The sequence below is a fragment of the Alexandromys fortis genome, unplaced genomic scaffold, assembly GCF_014885135.2.
Source record: "Alexandromys fortis isolate MF-2015 unplaced genomic scaffold, M_Fortis_MF-2015_v1.1 scaffold_7, whole genome shotgun sequence".
Lineage (NCBI taxonomy): Eukaryota > Metazoa > Chordata > Mammalia > Rodentia > Cricetidae > Alexandromys > Alexandromys fortis.
The window spans coordinates 11,733,740-11,755,206 of NW_026067920.1; the positions used below are offsets into that span (position 1 = coordinate 11,733,740).

General features: G+C 42.9%; 1 protein-coding gene across 2 annotated transcripts in view; it reads left to right on the top strand.

Moving 5' to 3' along the window:
* Positions 1–21,467, top strand: part of Abca13 (ATP binding cassette subfamily A member 13) — a 399,663-nt gene that overhangs the window by 200,502 nt on the left and 177,694 nt on the right. The window contains exons 40-42 of one of the 2 annotated variants that reach the window (XM_050141226.1): positions 3,184–3,341; positions 4,640–4,870; positions 20,933–21,042. In XM_050141226.1, the coding sequence (XP_049997183.1) occupies positions 3,184–3,341; positions 4,640–4,870; positions 20,933–21,042 (499 nt within the window). The remainder of the gene's footprint in view (positions 1–3,183; positions 3,342–4,639; positions 4,871–20,932; positions 21,043–21,467) is intronic. The other variant, XM_050141225.1, reaches the window with a different exon arrangement.

The window sequence follows — 21,467 nt, forward strand, 5'->3', positions numbered from 1 at the left end:
TTCAGACTGGCTGTCCATTTCCTTTGTGAGGTTGGAGAGACTGCCAAGGTCCTCCAGGCTGCAGTTTTCTCTGCTGCAAAAGGAGACTATCACACTGTCCTATAGGATCATTTCTCCAAGCAAACAGTTCCCAGCCTGTTGGTTGCAACCCTTTGGGCACCGAAGGACCATTTCAGCAGGGGTCTCATGTCAGATATCATGAGTATCAGGTATTTGCAACATGATTCATAACAGTAGCAAAGATGCTATTATAAAGGATCAGCAGAATAATCCTGTGGCTGGAGATCTCCACAACATGAGGAACTGTATTAAGGGGTCTCAGCATGAGGAAGGTTAAGAACCACTGCTCTAAGGAGTCAGTGAGCCGCTAGAGAAAGTGCATGTGGTTCAATATCTGGTGTGTGGACTCTCCATACATGAGAGGTTATCATTATTTAAAAAATACACAAGAAGTCCATTCAGGAACTGTAAGTTTGGAAATAACGTCTGGATAGGGAGGGCTGCACCACCAGAATCAGAAAGAAAGAGCAGGGTAATGGCTTGTTAGAATATGCTTTGAGGATAGAGTAGCATCGTGGGTTCCTGTAGCATCCACTGAGAGCCATTGTGGATCAAATATCTGGGGCTGTAATCTAAATTCGTTGGGAATTATTCACTTTCTTATCTTTTCCAGCTTTAGTAAAGTGTACTTGACAAGTAAAAATTGTACATGTTTTGATTTTTCTTTTTTGAGGAAACTTTATTCAAAGCAAAGCAATGCAGTAAGTTGAATACACTGTTGAGACTGGCAACAGGCCACATGAATTAAAGTCCTCAATGACCCCAATTATTTGGGGCTTTCCCTTATGGGTTCAAGAGAATGAGCTTGGTTGCTATGGGGTGGTTCTTTATTTTGATTGAGCGATTACATTATATAACCATTTCTCTACTGTGGGTATCTCTTCCCATAGTGCATCTGGTTTTAATCACAAGCATGCCCAATTATGCAGAGACATAAGATGGCAAATAGGGATTTCTCTCTAAACATAAACTCTGTGGATGCATTTGCCTTATTATACAAGCTCCCTAAACTAGTTGAGGCCAGGTCAACTTTCTCTTTTTTTAAAATTTATTTATTAAAGATTTCTGCCTCCTCCCCACCACCGCCTCCCATTTCCCTCCCCCTCCCCCTATCAAGTCCCCTTCCCTCGTCAGCCCAAAGAGCAATCAGAGTTCCTGCGCTGTGGGAAGTCCAAGGACCACCCACCTCCATCCAGGTCTAGTAAGGTGAGCATCCAAACTGCCTAGGGTCCCACAAAGCCAGTACGTGCAGTAGGATCAAAAACCCATTGCCATTGTTCTTGAGTTCTCAGTAGTCCTCATTGTCCTCTATGTTCAGCGAGTCCTGTTTTATCCCGGGCTTTTTCAGACCCAGGCCAGCTGGCCTTGGTGAATTCCCGATAGAACATCCCAATTGTCTCAGTGTGTGGGTGCACCCCTCGCGGTCCTGAGTTCCTTGCTTGTGCTCTCTCTCCATCTGCTCCTGATTTGGATCTTGAGATTTCAGTCCGGTGCTCCAATGTGGGTCTCTGTCTAAGAGAAAAGATTAAACAGAGCTAATTAACCTGCCTATCACCTTACAAATGAACATTGTGTGTGTGTGTGTGTGTGTGTGTGTGTGTATTGAAGGGCTAATCTCTCAGTAATTTTTACATGCACAATGAATAGCTGCAGCTATTGTGTTGTGTAACAGGTCTCCAGACTCTACCACTTTGCATAACTGAAGTTTTGTGTGATTTATCCAGCATTTCTCTGTTCCTCTTTCTACTCTCTCAGCTCCTCATCTTACCCTTCTTCCTTTCATTTTCCTTAAGAATCTCGACTCAATGGATATCTGTTCTTAGAGTATCGTATTGTATCGGGACGTGCATCTGAACTGTGGGACATCTCTAATCAAAATAACTAATTTGCCTCTGATGGTCCTAGGTCAGGCATGAGTACATTTTCTTAGCATCTGGGAACTAGAAGACAAAGATGTTGCCCATGGTCTTTGTAATGCATTCTACAGTAAGAATTGGCACTGGGTACTCCACTCCCTGTTGTGTTCTGCACTACCTTTCATTGCTCTTTCTGGATGGATTCTAAACAATTAACTGGATGACAAGCACTGTGGCTCACCTCCCAGCACTCCCAAGGCTGAGACAGGAGTATTGCTGTGGACTTGAAGCTAGCCTGAGCTACATACTGATTTCTAGACCAGCTTGGTCTAGACAGAGTGAGATACAGCCTCAACAATCAGATAAAATCAAACTAAAAAGTAATAAAAACAAAATCAAGGAGAGAACAGAAAGAATAAGACTCTTGGCCTTTTAATCCTTCTCCTTTATGAAAAATATGAAATTAAGTGAAATTAAAATCGGGTTTGTCATTGTCTATTTAAAGATTTGTCCTTGAAACCAGAATCAATGAATATGTTTCTTTTATTTAATAGACCAGCTAAATGAGGCTCAATTTGACCCAATGGGGAAAGAGTAGCTAAAAGCAAGAACATTATCTATTTATATTAATTGAAATATCTTTCCTCAAATACCCCAAGTTTTGCTGACTTCTGTTTTCCTAAGGTAAATCAGAGTGTTTCTTCTTCACAAGGAAAGGTAACGAGTTCTCAATTCATTGTAGACACCTGTGGGCATAGCATGCATTTCTGCAGAAGCAGAGTGCTGGACTCAGCATCTCTCCCCCCCTAGGAAGGCTCATAACTTAACTCCCCACCCTCAGCTCCCACATTGTCTCCCAAATTCTTGTGGCTCCGGGTTTCTAAGTGTTTTCTAGGATGCAGCACATGTTTTAATGCTATTACATCTTAGGCCTGGAAAACAAAGCTGCTGAACTCAGGGCCTTTATTGCATAGCGGTTTCCCCCTTCTTGCCTGGCAGTGTCTCCCGAGCCTAATGAAGGAAGGCATGGAGGGCATTTGTGTAAATAGCAATCAATACCTTTTGGGAAACTATAAGGAACACTTCTCAGGATCTCTAATTCTCAGAGTAGACCTGGTTATGTTTTTACACAGCACCATTCCGGTCCCCCAAGTTTTAAAGCACTATTTAAAGCACTGTTCCTCTCTTTCAGTCCTGTCCCAGTCCACCATTCCTAGGGAAGGACCCTTGTTATGCTGGTTCTGATGCATCCTGTGCTTGGATACAGGTCGCACAATCATCTTCACAACCCACCACCTGGATGAAGCTGAGATGCTCAGTGACCACGTGGCTGTGCTCCAGCAAGGGAAGCTCAGATGCTATGCTCCTCCTGCCGGTCTGAAGGAGACCTATGGCCAAGGACTCACTCTGACGCTCACCAAACAAGTAAGAAGTGCCGCTCTTTCATTTCACTGGGGAAGCCTTGTCCCACACATGTCACCCGAAACAAAGCAGGACGCTTGTACAACAATAATGTCCAGCTGGACACTTTTGTGCAGGACGTCTCAGGAGTCCAAAGAACTCCTTACAGGCCTGAACAGTGATGGCTATCCTCTGTGAACCCCAGGGTTCATTTAATCTTCCAGATAGAAACATAAGAGGGGCCACAATGACCTTCTAGATACCAAGAACAGCTGTCAGGAAGCTCAGTTGGCCAAGGAGTTCTAGAAATTGTTTTGACAGTGATACTCCCTTCTGGAGGCTCGAATCTTGCCTGTCCTAGAAGCAGAGCAGCTAAGAGGTGGAGCAGTTATGATCAGGAACTGAGTGATCAAACCTAAGTTATGACTGTAGATATTATTGCATATTGTCAGCCAGGAAAGGAACAGAGAGCCTGGGACTAGAATCCAGAAACTCACTTTCCTGGTCCTCATGACTGTCTTATCCTTGGTGACCACCTTGTCTGCCCTTGACTGCTTTGAGTGTCTTTTCTCTAGTTGAGGTGATTATATTGTTATTCAGAGAAGGCCCCTTTCTCTTTGACTAGGATTCCTAGTTCTCCCTTTTGAAATACTCAGGCCCGTGATTTTGCACTACTTGTACTTGAGTCTCCATAATGATTTTTCTGGGAAGGAGAGCCTTGCTCCAATTCCATCATTCTAAATGTCTCCAGGACATTTGGAACCAGTATGGGACATATGGATCAAAAACAGGCTTCCCAGGTTTACCAGTGTAGATATACGTTTTATAAAATAGGAAAAGGGGCTTGGGGATGGCTCAGCTGGTAAAGTGCCTGTCTTGCAAACATGAGGCGTTGAGTTAGAAACTCAGAACACACATAAAATGCCAGATGTGATGATATACACCTGTCATCCCAGTGCTAAGAGGCCGAGACAAATACCTGGTACTTACTGACCAGCCAGACTAGCCTAATTAATGAGCCCCAGGTTCAGTGAGGGACCCTGCCTTAAAGGAGGTAGACAGTTTTCCCGAGGATGACCTTCAAGTTGTCCTCTGTCTTCAACATTGGCGCACACATCCCTATGTGCACAAACACATACATTAACAAAGAAGAGAAAATGTGTAACACATCATTGAAAGGCCCCCTCCTGCTTAAATGCAGCAATCTGTCCTTGTTTTAAAATAGAAATCTGAAATAACACATATATGAGTATATTACTCAAGAACTCAGTATTTGGATTGATCTTCCTTACTGCCTTCTTACCCATTTCTCTTTCTGGTAGCCCTCTGTCCTAGAAACCCAGGAGCCCAAAGATGTAGCTCGTGTTACATCCTTGATACAGGTCTATATTCCCCAAGCATTCCTCAAAGATAGCAGTGGAGGTGAACTGACCTACACCATCCCCAAGGATGCAGACAAGTCCTGCTTCAAGGGGCTTTGCCAGGCCCTGGATCAGAACTTACAGCACCTACACCTGACGGGGTATGGCATCTCAGACACCACCTTGGAAGAGGTATGTGCTGATGTGGTTTCTATTTCCATGGATAGTTCCGTATTTAGAGAGAGATGGATGAATGAGGAAGCGATGGAGACGATTGTGTGTATTTATTTATTATTTATTTTCAAGCCCTGACTGTATCAATTACTTTTCCTGTTACTGTGATGAAATATCCACGACAAAAGCAACCTAAGGAAAATATGGTTTATTTTGATTTACAGTCCCAGGATATGTAGTCTAGCATGAGAGGGATATCATGTCGGCAGGAGTGCCGGGCAGCTGGTCACACTGCGTCCACAGTCAGGACACACAGGGTGGTGAATGTTTGTCCTCAGCTAGGTGACTCCTTTTTATTCAGGCAGGATCCACATCCAAGGAACAGAGCAACTCATTTCAGGACAGGTCTCCCCATTCAGTAAACTAGTGAGATGTCGCCCATAACCATCCCTAGAGGCTCATCTTCCTAGTGATTGCAGATCTCATCTTGTTGACACCTGAGATCAATCGCTACAGTCATGTATAATCAAAGCCCAAACCCAGATTTAACACGTTCCACTGCTGGCTACTCTTTAAGCAAATAGCATTCCTGTACTTGAGTCCTGAGATGTGTTTGAACTGGAATCTGTAGATGACTAGTAAGTTTTCAGTAGTGGAGGAGCCTGCCTCCTCTGTGGACCTCTGCTTGGGAGCTGTGTTTATACAGTGGGCAAATAGCCAAGTGTCAGATATTCTACCACCCATGTGGTACTGAACGCAGGTCTTCTTCTGTCCCAAGCTGCTCTTTACTCTGACACCTGGCACTGTCAGCTCTTGGAACTGAGCTGAGAGCATCCGTTACTCAGTGCCATCCCATCATAGTGGCCAGCCAAGAGTTTGCTCATATCTCCTTTGAAGGAAAATTCTGAGCTGCAAAACCCAATGGAAAGCAATCTTTGTGTGAGTTCCTAATATTACACCTACATGTGATCTGCTTATTAATTTTAATTTTATCTTACTCTTAGCTACTGAAACTATTATACACTAAAAACCCAAAAGAAAGACAGAACATTAAAGTTAAAATAAACCTCAAATTTAATTTACTGGTTTCAGAAATAATACCAGTGACCAATCATTTTTGTTGTTGTTATTAGTAGGCATTATCAATCTGAACCACATTTTAGAAACTTTGGATAACTATGGGAATTAAAATGGCCAATTTTCGAAGTTAGAGTGAACCTTAGAACAAATTAAGGACTAAAAGACACAAAGCTGGGTTTGTGGTCCTGAACGCAAGGCAACCCTTGCGAAATTTAGGTGCACATAGGTGTCCCTTCCTTGGCAGTAGTCATGTTTGTCCGTGTTCTGGTACCTATAGTAAACTATGGCTGTTAGACACAGTCCAGCAAATAAACACATTGTGGGGGGGACGGGGGAGGGAGAGACAGGAGGGAGAAATTATGCCTGCCTGATTTTTATTAGAGTAGCTTATAAATAATTGTTCTACTTTGCTTTTATTATTAGGTGTTGCTATTAATCTCTTACCGTGCCTAATTCCTGAATCAGACTTTACTTTAGGCATGCATTAGGGAACAGAAGTACAATTGCCGGTTCTGTATCTGTGGGTTTAAGTAATTACAGGTTGCAAGCGTTCAGAAATAGTGCCGCGTGTATTGAACATGTGAAGACTTTATAACCATCATTCCTCTGGAAATTAACAAGTATTTGTCTATAATATCTGCCTTGTTCAGATATGATACATAGCCAAGGGATGAGGTGTATGACGTAGAATGTCAGTGGGCTGGGTATAAATGCCATACCATTTTATATAAAGAACTTGGGCAATTCTGAATTTTATTCTCCAGGTATACTCACCCTCCATGAATACTTAGTAACAGCTATTTATCTGTAGAATTCAGGCACAGTTATTGGTCTTGGAGTGCATACTCAATGGGCAAGGGAGGGCCATGAAAGCCCCTAACTGATAACAGCCATCATATAGTTTGTTGGAAGTCAATATTCATAGGTAAGAGTAAAACAAGAAGATTCACAGTCTTGCAAGGCCTTGTGCTCCTTTCAGATGCTCTTATTCCCATTTCTAAGTGAGGAATCTGAGTTTTGATAGGCTACTTTCTTTACTCCAGATCATACAGTTCATAAAGGGTGGATCTGCATGTGGAAGGAAGATTTCTGGGAATGAATTATAGTCTTTGATCTGGGCACTGCTCTTTATTGTATTGTCTAACAGGGCTAGAGAATACCAGTTCACACTATATCCACCCTGTTCTTTTTGATAGAGTAAGTAGAGCATGAAGAATCAATTAAAAATAATACTAGCCTAATATATGTTCACAGTGTCTATGAGCTGCTCTCTGGGGTCAGTCATTACTATCACCGTGACCTTATGTCATGCTGGTTGCTTCCTACTGTGATCCCAGAAGCCTTGATATGAGGTCAACCTGGGAAGAAAGCTTGAAATTTTGGACTCTGCATCAGCATACAGTGCTTTCTCCTGGTCCCCTCACTGTCTTTTCTTCATGATGCCCACCACGATAAGTTTTGTGCTTCCTCTGTGACTCGCCCAAGGAGTTGGAGCTTTGGGAGTGTTATGCTTCTCCACCATAATACAAACCAGCAGCCTAGAAAGTAGGCTGTGCTGTGAGTGCTTGCCTAATCGGTATTAACCAAATGATTCGGGTTAATTTTCAGAAGAACAAGGACAAGAAAAAGTCTGCACATGTCCAATACAAACATGGTGTCCTTTCTTGGTATTTACAACCCATAATTACTTGAACCCACAGAAACAGAAACTTTAATTGTTTATAGAATTACGTTCAGAAGACTTGCCTACTTTTTGAGATGAGTTACAGTAGAGAAAGGATCAATTTTACCCCCAGACAATTCTGTTTGTAGATATTTCATGTTACATATATTGACTGTACCCAAGTGCATATGTGTGAAACACATGCAGGCATGAACCCTCAGAGTTCAGAAGAGTATGTAATAGCCTCTGGAACAGGAGTTAAAGGCAATTGCAAACTGCCATGGGGAGGCTGGGAACTAAACCTGGGTCCTCTGTAAGAGCTGTAGGTGCTCTTACCCATAGAACCATTGTTCCAGCCCTTATGCAGACAGTTCTAAGTCCAGATATTTATTCCTCTGAGCTCTTGATCAATCACTCAATCTTGGTAAGCCTGAGTGTTTTTTGATTGTTTAAGACAGGAAAATGAAACCACACTGAGATTCCATCACAACCTAATGTTAACATTCAAACAATAAAAGATAAAGGGGATGTGGGGAAGAGAACATTTTTATATGTCTGATAAGAAAGTACATTACTGTGACCACTATAGAAATTAATGTGGAGATTTACCACTATAACTACCATGTACTTTATCTGTACAGCTCCAGAGTATATGCCGGAAGGACTCCAAGTCAGCCTACCAGAAAGATCCTTTCATATCTATGTTTACCAAAGCACTGTCCTCAGCAGCCAAATTTAGGAAGTTGTCTAAATGCCCATAAGTTGATGAATGGTTTAAAAGATCTGGCATATGTTCATTCTGTAGTTTTTTTTTTCAGATAGTGAAATTATGTCATTTGTAGGGAAATGGGTGCAGCGAGAGCTCATCATGCTAAGTGAAACAAGTTATACCGAGCAAGAACACTACGTGTTTCCTCTCATACTCAGAATCTAGACTTCAGAAATAGACATGTAAGGAGAAGGATGGTTGTTTGAAAGAAGAAGGGACACCAAGCAAGGGAGGGGAGGAGAGGGTCATGCAGGATGAATCAAAGTATGGAATTATATTTGAATGACAATATTGTAATTGAATAGATACGAATAAAAATAAATCAATGGACAAGCACACACATATACAAGAAACAGAACAGTTTCACCAATATTCTAAGTATGAAAAGTGATGAGTACAGGACTTGGACAAACTAGTCAAAATGGTAATGCCTCCTATCATCTGTGGGGAGCTGTCACCTCCTTGGAGTGACAGTAGAATTAAATTATAGCCATGCTCAAAAGTTCACTTGATCTTCAGGGACTTTTGATAGATTAACTGTCTTCCATGTGCTAGAGGAGAAGCCCAGGGCATTTCTGAGCCTTTTTTTCCTCCTACTGTGGAAGTTGGGATTGGTCAGCTGTCCTCCCTGAATGCAGGTTTATGGGACTGTGGCTCATTGAACTGCATACTAAAATGTGACTAAGAAACCAGTTGTCACCACTCCGGAGCTTGGAAAACACGTCCAAATACCAGATAAGAAGAGTAATGTTTGACTAGCTGGGACCTTGAGCCAGCACATGTCCATTTTTTCTATAGAAACAAAGAGCCGCCACCTCCAACAGTTGCTTCATATCCTGGGTCTTTTGGGTGGATGGAGGGGCTGTTCTCAGCCTCCGTCTGTGTTACTGGGAGATTTGCATTCTCCCTTGTCTAGTTCTGAGAAATTGAACTTGTTCATAAGCTCAGTAGGTGCTCACTCTAGGGCAGGAGACATTGTGCATGTTGGGGGTAAATCAGTGTTTTGGAAGAAGAACACATATCACTGAAAGAACACATTTGTCTTAACACTTAGATACTCATCTACTCTTACACCTGTATGTCATGTAATTAGCCTTCTATTTATTTGATCAAAAACAGAGACTTCAAGAATCTTTGTTAATATTTATCAGTAAAAAGAGCGACCCCTTGGGGAGTGCTTGCCTTTGATGTTTTGTGAGTTTAAGCACTTTAGAACAGTGAGGCAGGTCTTCATCTTCCGGGTAGATGCTTGGCTTTGAGACGCTTGGTTAACGACTGTGGTTTATGCAGTCTATCAATGCTATTGCAAGAAGAGGCCCGAGAAAGGTTGATAGGTATAATTTTCACTGAGAGGCATGTTTATTAATAAGATAATTCTATGCTCTCCTTGCTACATATGCTCCTCCTTCCCTCTTTGCTGTCAGACTCTCAGGTTTGGCTAGGTTTGCAATCACAGGAAATTAAAGTGGAGAGACTGCAGAGGCTAGGAGCACCAGCCCCGCTGGCTGCGTGCTTGCTTTGCTTTTGTTGCTCATGTAAGCAAAATTTTTCTGAGCCATTTTCTCTTAGAAGTATTTTAGGGAGAAATAAGATAAATGGAAAAATCCACCGTGGCGGGCTACAGAATGCTGCAGTCTGTTGAAGCCAGTGAGGACGTCAATGTTGGTCAGTTTTATATTATTATACCATCATTGTCGTTGTTATATTCGGGGCTCCATGTTTCTGGAAGATTTTACACAGAAGTCAGAACTGAGTTCTTTGTTTTCTTGTCCCACCTCTAAGGTGATCCTGATGCCCATGGGGGAATGCATTCTGTACGGAGCCTGGTGGGGGTACCTTTGATGCTGTTTGTCCTGACCAGGAATGATGGGAAGGGTTGAGAGGGAAGACTCTAGGTGCCCAGGACTTAGAGCAGTTGAACAAGAGGCCTGCTTCATCATCACTCACTCATGGTCTCACATGGAACAATAGCCCCAGGCACAACCCTCCGTGAAAAACTAGCAACTGTGCAAAGAATCACAATGTGAAATTCAGTGGGAAGAAAACTCCATGCGTAGTGTATCATTTCAGGATTATACCATTCCCTCCCCCACTTTTATTTAAAATAGATTTTTTTCTCTCTCGTGCCACGCATCATGATTATGGTTTCCCTCTCCTCCACTCCTCCCAGTTCCAGATCCACCTCCTTTCTGTCTCTAATTAGAACACAAACAGATGTTTAAAGGACAGTAATAAAATAAAATATAGTAAGATCAAACAAAAACTCACACACCAGACTAGGACAAGACAAACAGAAATAAAGAGCACAAGAAAAGGCAGATATACATGTAGAGACCCTTCTATTTGCCTCTCAGGAGTACCGTAAAACCACTAAACTGGAAGCCATAATATATATGTAAAAAGGCCTATAAAGTAAAATGAGAGAGGAAAAAACACATAAATAAAATAAAATATAAGATAAAATTTTTAAAAAGTAAAAGCCCTGTTATGACAGTGTAAGACAGACAGCCTCCAAGGATGTGGTTGAGTTCATATTTTGTTGGCCATCTACTATGGGCTTGCCGCCTACACTAAAGAGTAGTTGGTTTTCCCAGTGACACCTGGAGATATCTGAATTTTTATGGGCGAGTAGTTTCCAATTAGAGATAGCTTCTGGGTCAGCGGTGAGGGCAAGCATATAATTTCCCTTTCATTTCTAGCACCCTGTCTCATCATAGTCCTTAGATTTCAGCATGCATGTTTTCTATGACCCCAAGTGGTAATATGGACCCCAGCTGCAGCAGGACCATGGACCCAACCATGGCCCTCAGCAGTAACTCAGGCTTGGATGTCACCATGGCTTAGGTGACCATGCAGGCCACCCAGATCAATATGGCCCTGGTGGCAGCATGACCTTATGACACCAACATGGTCTCAGGTGACTGACCAGACCCAAGCTATCCACATGGCCCTATGTTAATAGAAGCCACAGAGATCAACAAAGACCTGGTCTACTATAGGGTCACAACTCAAACATGCCCTCAGCTGCAGCTTGGACCTGGATGTCAGCATTGTTTTGGGTGACAGCAAAGGTCACCCAGATCAGTATGACCCTGATGGCAACATGGTCCCTGGATACCAGCATGGTCTCAGGTAGCTGACCAGACCATGGGCATCTGCATAGCCTTCTGTGGTAATTGGAGCCATCAACATAAACTCAGACCATAGCCCCCAACAACAGCTATTTTTTAAAATAATGTCCTTATGATGATTTTCTAGATTTCCTTGGTGTCTGGGTGTCTGTTGTTTTGTACCTCTTTTCATCTCTAATTTTGTTACCTTTCCCCAGTACCTTTCAGGTCATTTGGACAAGGGTTTCTCAATCCTATTTATTTTCTCAAACAGCCAATTCTTTGTTTCATTGATTTTAATTTTTGTTACTTTTATTTTATTGATTACTGCCCTGAAATTAAATATTTCTTGCTCTTTACTCCTTTTGGATTTGGTTCCTTTTTTGGTCCTTTCATCCTGAGGAGATGTCTATCCTTTATGCTAAGGTGTGTTTCTTGGGTGTAGAGTAAGGATGGATCCTGTTTTTTGCATTCATTCTGTTATCTGTGTCTTGTTTTGGGGGAAGTTGAGTTCATTAATATTGAGATTTATTAAGGATCAGTGGTTTTGATTCCTGGTATTGATATTTGGTCTTGTCTTTGTTGGATATGTGTTCTGTGGTTGCAGCTGCCCCCTTTATATTCTGGGCAAGTGTGGTGGCTGTGAGGTCCCTGGTATAGAGGGCTTCTTTGAGTTTGTGAGTGACACCTAAGAGTGTATATAGGCTGGAGGAAAAGGCTGTGAGGGGCCACAGCATAGAGTTGGGGGACTGGGATCTACACCAAGATTGGAGTCCCCAGGAAATGATTTTAGGTGAAAAGAGGTGCTCCTGCAGGCAGGCTGTTAGGAATATAAGCTTGGATAGTTTACATGGTCTGAAGAGACGGGGGGGGGGGGCAGCCTCGTGTGACCTCTGTGGGGTTCTGGTGGGGAGTGTTCTTGTGGCTGGTGACTGACATAAGGAACTCAGGCAGGTTAGATGGGAAGACTCCGAGGCTCAGCTGGGAAAGAGCTAAACTGAGGCTACACCAAAACGCCCTTCCTATTTCTAATGTTACATTAGATTCTCCACTTAGAATTCTTATGTTTTAAATATCTTTATTCATATTAACTTTTCTTTTTCTCAATATTTGTATTTGTGCTTTACCTATATGTGTTCCTATGCTTTTGGAAATTTTGCAATCCTCTTTCCTTTTGACCTTTTTTAAAGTATTTATTTACATACAGTAAAAATCCAAGTATTTATTTAAAAATCAAGCTATCAATTTATTGATTACATAGAACATTGGCTCTACCACCTTCAAAACACAGTTGTTGCTTTTTTTTTTTAAATTCCAACTACCTTCTTAAAGGGATAATGTACCCATGTGACTCCTTTCTGTATATTATTTTTCTCCAGATTGATCTCCCTCCTCTAGCCATCTCAACAATAACTACAATAACTCAATTGCTCTGGAGATGTTGCATGCATTTGTTCAACCACCTGAAGTGATTTTCTCCTTCCTCATTTTGTCTATGCTTTTGTCTACATCGTAGGTCCTAAATAGATATTGATTTATTAACTCCTGGGTATTTCGTTTTGCTTCTTTCATAGAGGCACATGTGTTTTTTAAAAAGGTCAGTCTTCTTAGGGGAAGCACAGAGAAGGGTTAAAATACATAGAATGCACATGACACTTAATGAAACACGATACAGCACTCTCTTTGGACTGGTTTGAGAAAGCTGTTTTAAATTACGAAATGATGAAGTGCCTTTGAAGAATTTCCTTTTGTTTGGTGGAGTCTGTCAATGTCTCTTTACTGGAGCATTGACTATCAACTACTGTGCCTATCGACCCCCTAGTCAGGTAGCTCCTCTTCGTGCTTTCTCTTTGTTTACCTGCATTTTGCCTGATGACTTTCCTGAAGTTGAAAAAAAAAACCCTGCTAAGTAGTTCTCATGCCTCTGTGTAGCTAGAAAGCAGGTTTTGCTTTTAAAAAAATACAACAGATTAAAAAAAAAATTATGGTCTCTATCTCTAAGTCACAATGTTGACATTTGAAATTGCATGGTTCCTGAGCTTCATTAATAAACGGTTAACTCAGTAGGTAAAGGCACTCGATTCCAAGCCGGACATCTGGCATGTTTCCCGGGACTCACACGGTGGAAAGATCTGACTCCAGCAACTGTCCCCTGACCTCCACACACACTCTAGATCACAAGTACACATGTATGTGCACAAACACACTGCAGTGAATAATTAAAATAAATGTAAATAAAAGAAGCATTTCCTAGTGTTGCTTGAACAGAGGGAAGATGCTGCCAAAGGACAGATTTACCTTGTGTGGGGTTGAGAACCAAAGACCAAGGATAGCAAGAGAGCTTGGCTGTATAGACGAGGCTCATTTTCAGCAACTCTGAAGCCCGGTCACAATTTCTTGTGTAAGGCAAATGCGGTGAATGTTACTCATGTGGTTTTTGTTGTTGTGTGGTTTTATTTTTGCTTTTATGAGTCAGGGACTCACATGATAGCCCAGCATGGCTAGGACCTTATGATGTAGCCCACGGTGGACTTTTTGTTCATTTGTATATAATAATATGGTAGGAAGGTAAGACGGGTGATATCTTCCAGCCAGTCAAATCCCAGAAAATGAGAGCATGTTGTCCCTCTGCCGATGTGGGTTTGGACTCCTGTGGGGCATGATTCAGTCAACCCCACACGAAGCAGCAGCATCCAGAGGCAGAGCCTGAGAATGTGATGAAAATCAAGTAGGGTTTGATCTATTTTTAAAGTTTATTTCTTTTTGGAGGTCAGTTTCTAAGAATAAATAACTCCTGTCTAGTTTAGCCACTGCAAAGAGACATAACCCCCTATCTGGAAGAACAAAGATTCAACCCAGAAGGCTGGTGATGATGTGAGTAAGAGTGCTGGCTCTGTAAGCGTGGGAATCCGGGTCTGAATACCCAGCACCCATCTAAAGAACGGGTCATGGCTGCAAGTACCTCTTGACTCCAGCTTCGTGTACAGAGATGGGCAGGTCCCCAGAGTTTCCTGGCCAGCCAGCTTAGACCAATTACACGTCTCTGGTTTAATAAGGTTTCAAGGCTATAACATAGTGAGTGACAGATAAACCCAAAGTCCTGTTTTGGGCTCTTCTTGTGCATGCTTGGGCACGCTCACCACACACTCATGAATGTGCACCCCAGCCCTCCTACACACACATGCTGTTTATAATGACAATAGCAGTGCTAAAGATGCAATCAGGACCACGAGCTGCAGCCCATTGGATGCCTCATCAGTCATCCCAAAAGGAATTCCTATCTTCTCAACATTCACGACCTCAGGACTTCAGAACACCACAGCGGAGTCATGAGCACGGTGACCTCAGTGTGGGTTTGCTCTGTCTCTTTATGAGTAGACTAGGCTATTTTTTTTTTGATGGTGGGGGGAAGGGTGTCTTGATGATTCTAGGGCTGATGCTATGTCCTAGGTGAAGCAGCGAGGAGAAATCTGATCACCCAGGTGAAGGGCAGCATTTTGTTGGCTTTTATTCAAAAGGGAATTTCCTTCTTTATTTTTTGAGGACATACTTTAGGATCCTCTGACTTCCATTTTCCCCAGCCACCATTTTTTGCACCTTCTAAAGTTCCCCATCTGAATTAGCTATAATTAACGTGTTTGCCCTAGTTTATCTTCATAATTCTGACAACTTTCACATGCTTAGAAGAAAATGGTCTCCTTGATGCATTTCTTTGTTTAGACCAATTGTGACTCATGAATTCTACTCCATTCATCCATTCCTGTTCACTCATCCTGGGAGTTTTTACTTTGATGCTCAAACCATATTAGCTTTGGCAGTGGAAAGTCTTTCACATTGTTTTATGTATCTCCTAACCGTCCTCCTTTGAACATATTTTACTATCTGGCAAGGGGAGCTGTCTTCTACCACATTATGGTGGCCGAGCAAGCCCCTAGAACCAGCTGATTTCCCCAAAAGTCCTGGTTTCTCCATCTATTGGTAGGAAGGTAGTTGGTGGCCTTAGTTCTGTCTTGGACAAAGCATGCTATCTTTGAAGCTTTTCTTTCTACCTAAATATTGAGAATAAAGAGATCGGTTCCACTTGATAGTAAGTATTCATGCACATTTCTTCTGTGATTGTTCCTGTCTTGTCTGCTAGTGAGAAACTTGATTCTTGTCTGTGGTGTTTTCCTGTTTTCCCTGACTTCCCGGTTACTTCCACAGTGCCCTCTTGGGTGATCCTGCTCCTCATTTATTCAGTTTATACTGGTCCCAACATTAACATGTTCCCTCCATCAGCAGAAGAAAGAGAAGAAGGCAGAGAGAGTAGCTTTTAGATTCTTGAAAATGTCTTCTTTCCCTCCCTCCCTCCCTCCCCCTCCCTCCCTCCCTCTCTCCCTCCCTCTCCTTTCTTCTCTCCCTCCCTCCCTTCCCCTTCCTTTCACTTGTTTTATTTCATCAAAATACGTCATATTTACTATTTTGAGAATGTTCAGTTTTGTACTTAAGTCTTCTTGATTTCAAACACTCCCAGAGTCAAGCACTCCTGACTGTTGGCTGTGTTTTAAACATTGTGGTTTCAGTCTATCGTATTGGAGCCCCGGGGTCCATGTTTGACCTTTTCTGTTTATAAAGAGCCATTTCGGGGTGCCATAAGTCCTAAGTCTGACCTATTGTTAGGGTTTTTTTTTTTTTTTGTGTGTGTGTGTGTGTGTGTGTGTGTGTGTGCCTTATCTAACTTATCACAGCCCTGCCCTGAACGGACAAGCAGAGAAAGGCCTTAAATTGCCCACGCTCAGGAGTTAACACTTGAGTGTGCTGGGTGATGGCGTGTTCTATTCTGTGCTCTGTCTTTTACTGTCTCCAGGGTGTCTAAGGATGTAGCCAGTCTACATTCTTCTTTCAGAGATGTTCTGATGATGTGATAGGATGAACAATGAGCCCCCAAATGTTCATGTCCTAATTTCTCGACCCGGTAAATGTTCCCTGTGTGGATGAGAAGGTGCACCTGCATTTTCTGGGTGGGCCTGCTGTAAGATGATAGAGGGTGTTAGAGGGTTATAGAATGCTCTGCTGGGAAACACTGACTCGATGATATAGCAGTGGCCAGAAAAAGGAGCATGCAGGACATACTAGGAAGTATGTGCTTCCTGGATTGTGGTTCTGTGTTAGCTGTGATGTGTCAGTCATCCCAGGCAGCGGTGCTCCTGTGGGGTGGGTGACAGAGTGCTGTCATGTGCAGCTTGCTGTGTGGTACAGTAGGGGCCGGCTTTGCTCAGAGCAAAATTTGGGACAATTCCTAGTTACTCTGGTGTCTTATTATCTGCGCTCTTTACACAGTGCCGGCTTTTGTTTGTTAAAGACAAAAAGAAAGACAAAATTATATCATTTGGGATAAACTAAAAAAAAAAAAACAAAACAAAACACAGGCCATGCTGTATTTTAGTTGAAGCTTGGCAATTCCATTTCTGCCAAGGTGATCACTCAGCCCGACTCTATTGTTATGAGAGGCCGGATCAGTCTCATCAGTTTCTCCAACACCTAAGCCAAAGGCAGGGTGTGCTGACCATGTTTGCGGTATAGTCCATCACACTGACAGTTTGAGAGTGGATTGCGCCTGGGGTCGGACACTATTTGCCAGTACCCTTTAAACGGATCATGCAGTGGCTGAACCACTGCCCTCCAGCCCAAAGGATTGATAACACTATCAGGGCTCAGATGACACCGGGCCATGGTAACGGGCTTATACCCTGAAGCTTCTCTTAATAAAGGTGATGTAAGTTCCCAAATGAAGAACCTACACACACACACACACACACACACACACACACACACACACAAATAGAAAAACCCCTGAGCATCGCATTTAAAGCTATATTGCTTTTTGCTCATTTTTTTTCCTTGCTACTTAGTGTCTGAGATTTAACCTCACCATTGTATATTCCACATGCATTCATTTTGTTTGAATAAAAGTCAGAGCAGTGTGAGGAGGTGTGAAGATTTGGTTAACTGAGATGCCTGGTGTGGTCCCAGTGAGATACGAACTATTAGACGAGGTTGGAGATGAGCATTTAACGCTTTTGTGTAAGGATAGAGAAGTGCGGGCACTATTCAGCCCATTTGAGCCCTCTGGTCTCCTTTCATCTGCAAGTGCTAGAAAAAAACATCAAAAGAAGGAGACGCGGTACATGCATATGATGGCACTCCAAGCAAAGGACTTCTTAGACTAGAAAATAGACATGGGATAATAGATGCTCAGCTCTATCAGGTGATATCCTATTCGGGGGCTCATTCCTTCTTTTATAGGGTGTGTGTGACATAAGGCTTTTCATAACCTTACCTATAAAATGAGAATTTTTTTTACAGTAGTTTGTGTCTTTTCATAAAGAAACAGGTGAAGCAAAATTGATTATCTTTTGTAGAAAATATATGTCAAATGATAAGGAAGACTTTGAACTTGAAAATGGAGACTTATAGTTCCTGAACCTAGTGGCATGTTGGAAACCTTTTCATATATTTTGTTTCATTAAAGCCTGACCTTTTCTATCCTGTTCTGGATGTTTGGGTTCCCTGAGACTGCTCCAAAAGGGAGGCTTGCAACAGCAGACTGACTGCTTCCATTTAGCACGGGTCTTACAGAGCCAACTACAAAGGCATGTCCACACCAGGAGCCCAGACCTTTGCCTACAGCATTCAGTTTCAAGTTGTTTTTGAAAAATGTGACCCTTCTGTTCTGTCCCTTGGGCTCCTTTAACATTTTAGTCCCTGAAATCCCTGGTCAGTGTGCCTGCAGCTAAGGAGAGCCAACACTAGATGGCAGTCGTCACATCCTTATGATATTGGTTTTGCTCTTTGCCTCTCACAGGCCAAGGGCTGAAGAAACACTCTACCCTGCACACAGACAAGGGCAGCGTGCTAATTGTTCTGATGGCACGTCTCACTGCCCTTTGAGAGTCCTGTCCCATGTCCTTATTCTGCTTCTTTCTCCAATATGTAGGTATGACATGCTTGCATGCATGCATGGCATTTGCCGACTTAGACACATACATATCCATCCGCATAGGCTTTTTATAGGGGTAGAACAAGATGGGGAGTTTGAAAACGAGGTGTGAAGATGGCAACATGCACCTACTGTAGTAAAATATGCTTTATAATATAGTGACATGTGACCATCAAGCAACATTTTCTTTTAGAATAAAAGTCCAACACAAGGTCTCCTTCAATGAGTAATTCTCAGCTCACACTCTCGTCTCTATTTTCATTCTGTGTGGCTTTGCTGGGTGAGTAATTACTATGTTAATCCTCCAAACCTTCATCTACACTGGATAGCAGTCCTGATCTTATTGAATTGATCTGAGGATTACATGATGAAGCATATCATGTGGGGGCATCCTCTGGAGAGTCCAGACGAGACACTGTGAGCTTGTTAAATGCCAAGCATGGCTCCCATCAGTCTCTCTTAAAAGATATGACTGCTTCCAGTGGTCCTGTAACGTGTGCCTTGGTATTACCGTTTAGCCCACCGAGAAGCCAAGTCACAGGGATGAAGTAATATGCCCAGGGCTTCCTGATTGGCCTGTATGCCCTGTGTCATTCTCTTGTCAGCGCTGTGTTTATTTGGAGCGGGGTGAGTGCTGCAGCTTTTCCTGGAGATCTTGCTGAGAATCGGCAAAGGCGGTACCTTTCCAGTGAGGGAGCTACCTGAGATCTGATGAAACCTCCTGACCTTGACCAGTGTTGAGGATACAGCTTTTACTCAGTAGGATTCTGTCCCAACTAATTAACCACATGAAGAGAGCGTATATACATCTCCCTGTGGGCTCACTCGCTCACTGCTTCTGTCTCTGGGGCCCTCTCCATGTGTTGTCCGTCTCCCGTGGAAGGGGTCAGGCCGGGAATGCTTCAACAAATTCACAGCTCTTTGCTTATTTAAAGGAACCAGACTCAGGATGCTGCTTACAGAAGTTCAGGAAGAGAGTGGACGGGCTGAGTGTGAACTAGATGCTGGGCAGTCAGTGAGAGTAAGACCATAGAAGTGGGGCCAGGCCAGGGACCTGGATCTCCGTGGATGTGTCTGCGACAGGTGTGTGCAGAGGGGGGGGGAGTGGAAGTGTGTGTACTGATATCACCAAGGCTACAGTGCCGGCGCACCATGCCTCTTACCAGTGAATCTCGGCTACAGATATAATGATAGCATGGACACTGTATGCCTCCAATATAGCATTTACCCAAATTGTTCTGGTGTTAATGCAAGCTTGGGAGTCAGAAAGTGAGATAAAACCTGGTAAGTCCAAGGAGCAGTGGAGAAATGATCGGCTGACGCTATTCTCTATGTTTTTCTGATTCAAGAGCCCCAGAAATCTCTTCTGCCCTTCCTACTCTCTTCCTGTCCCTCTCTATCTGACTTTCTCAGTCCTCCAAAATCTCAGTGGCTAATCTCTACACACACACACACCACACCACACCACACCACACCACACTCATCCTTGATTCCAGGTCACTTTTTTTTGCTCAGTGGAGTGACGGTATAAACAATACTATAGGGTTTGCACAAAGCCTCTGCAGCCAGTGTCTACCAAACATGAGCTGAAGTGATATACTCTGGTTTCACAGATGAGGCATCCTTGTAGCCTGGGCTGTGAACCCTGTCCCCGTGGTCACAGAGTTGACCCAGCTCTGCCAACATCAGAGCTTGTGCCCTGTCCCATAGACCTGCACTCCTACATGGCAGAGTATCTTTTTGTGTGTGGCTAAAGCATCCCTCTCGGTATATCTTGGAGACCCGTAGTTCAGCTCTTCCTAAATGTCCCCTGGTCTTCAAATACAGTCAGAGGCTTCATTGTCCCTAGCCTGCCACAGTCCCATTGTCTTGACTTGTACTCATGCCCCTTCATCATATTTTTGTTGAATTGAGACTCATCTCAGGGTTTAAACACAAGCTTAGACTTGGTTCAGTTCTAACTAAATAGTGCACCAATAAGTCAAAACTTAACTGCCTTAGTGACGCAGCATATCATAACTCCTGGGGGAGCACACACATTCAGTGAGTTGTTTTTATAGATGCATTGGCAACCACCCTAAAAAAAACCCCACAATATTTAAATGTGTGACTCCTAAGTTTCAGGTTTCTAAGATGCTGGCATACTGAGTCACAAACTCAAGTTGACTTGAGCACAGCTGCCCTTTCCTGCCCTTCCCCCATCCGGTCGTGCGGTGGATTTGACCAGCCTGGCTCACCTGTGTAACTGCTGTGGGTTCGCAGTCTCATTTCAGTTATATTTGTGACCTACGGTAGGCCTATCAATTAGAGAGTCCCATGCTGTCTTAGAGTTACACTAATTGAGGGAATGATCAATGAAGCAGGATGTGTTTGATGTGTGTGTTATGACCTAATGGGTGACTGAGACAAAATGAATGGAAATATGTGAATGTGTGAAGAAATGTAAAATATGGGCATCTCCTCTCTTAATTTCCAAAAGGTGTTTTTGATGCTTTTGCAAGATACCAACAAAAAGTCTCACATCACTCCAGTAACCAATTTAGACCCTCAGAATGAGATACCTGCTGGACCCTCTCCTCAACACGGTAAGTAGCATCGCCTTTTGTATTTCTGTCCCAGGCCAAAGGCTGTCAAACCAACTTCATTTAACATCTGTTTTAAAAAGGCAGACTAGCAAGAGCCTGGGGAGGGGCAGAAGTGGGTGGTCAGGGGGCCTGAGAATATCTACATCAGAGTTGGAGAGCTTAGATTTATATACTGGCTTGTGAAGAAACAAGATTATCTTTCCTGAATGATTTGCTTATCACAAACGTCTCAGGATGTACAATTAGCATATGGAACCTGGTTCATCTCGGTTTGCCTTCATCGCACACAGGCCAACGCTTCTTAACTCTATGGCATGTTTATGTATATGCTACTAATAATGGGTTTACGTGGCTTAAAAGAGCACCAAAAATGAACCTTGTGTTCACAAGCCTGTGTTCCAACCTTTCCATGAAGACTTTTTTGGGCAG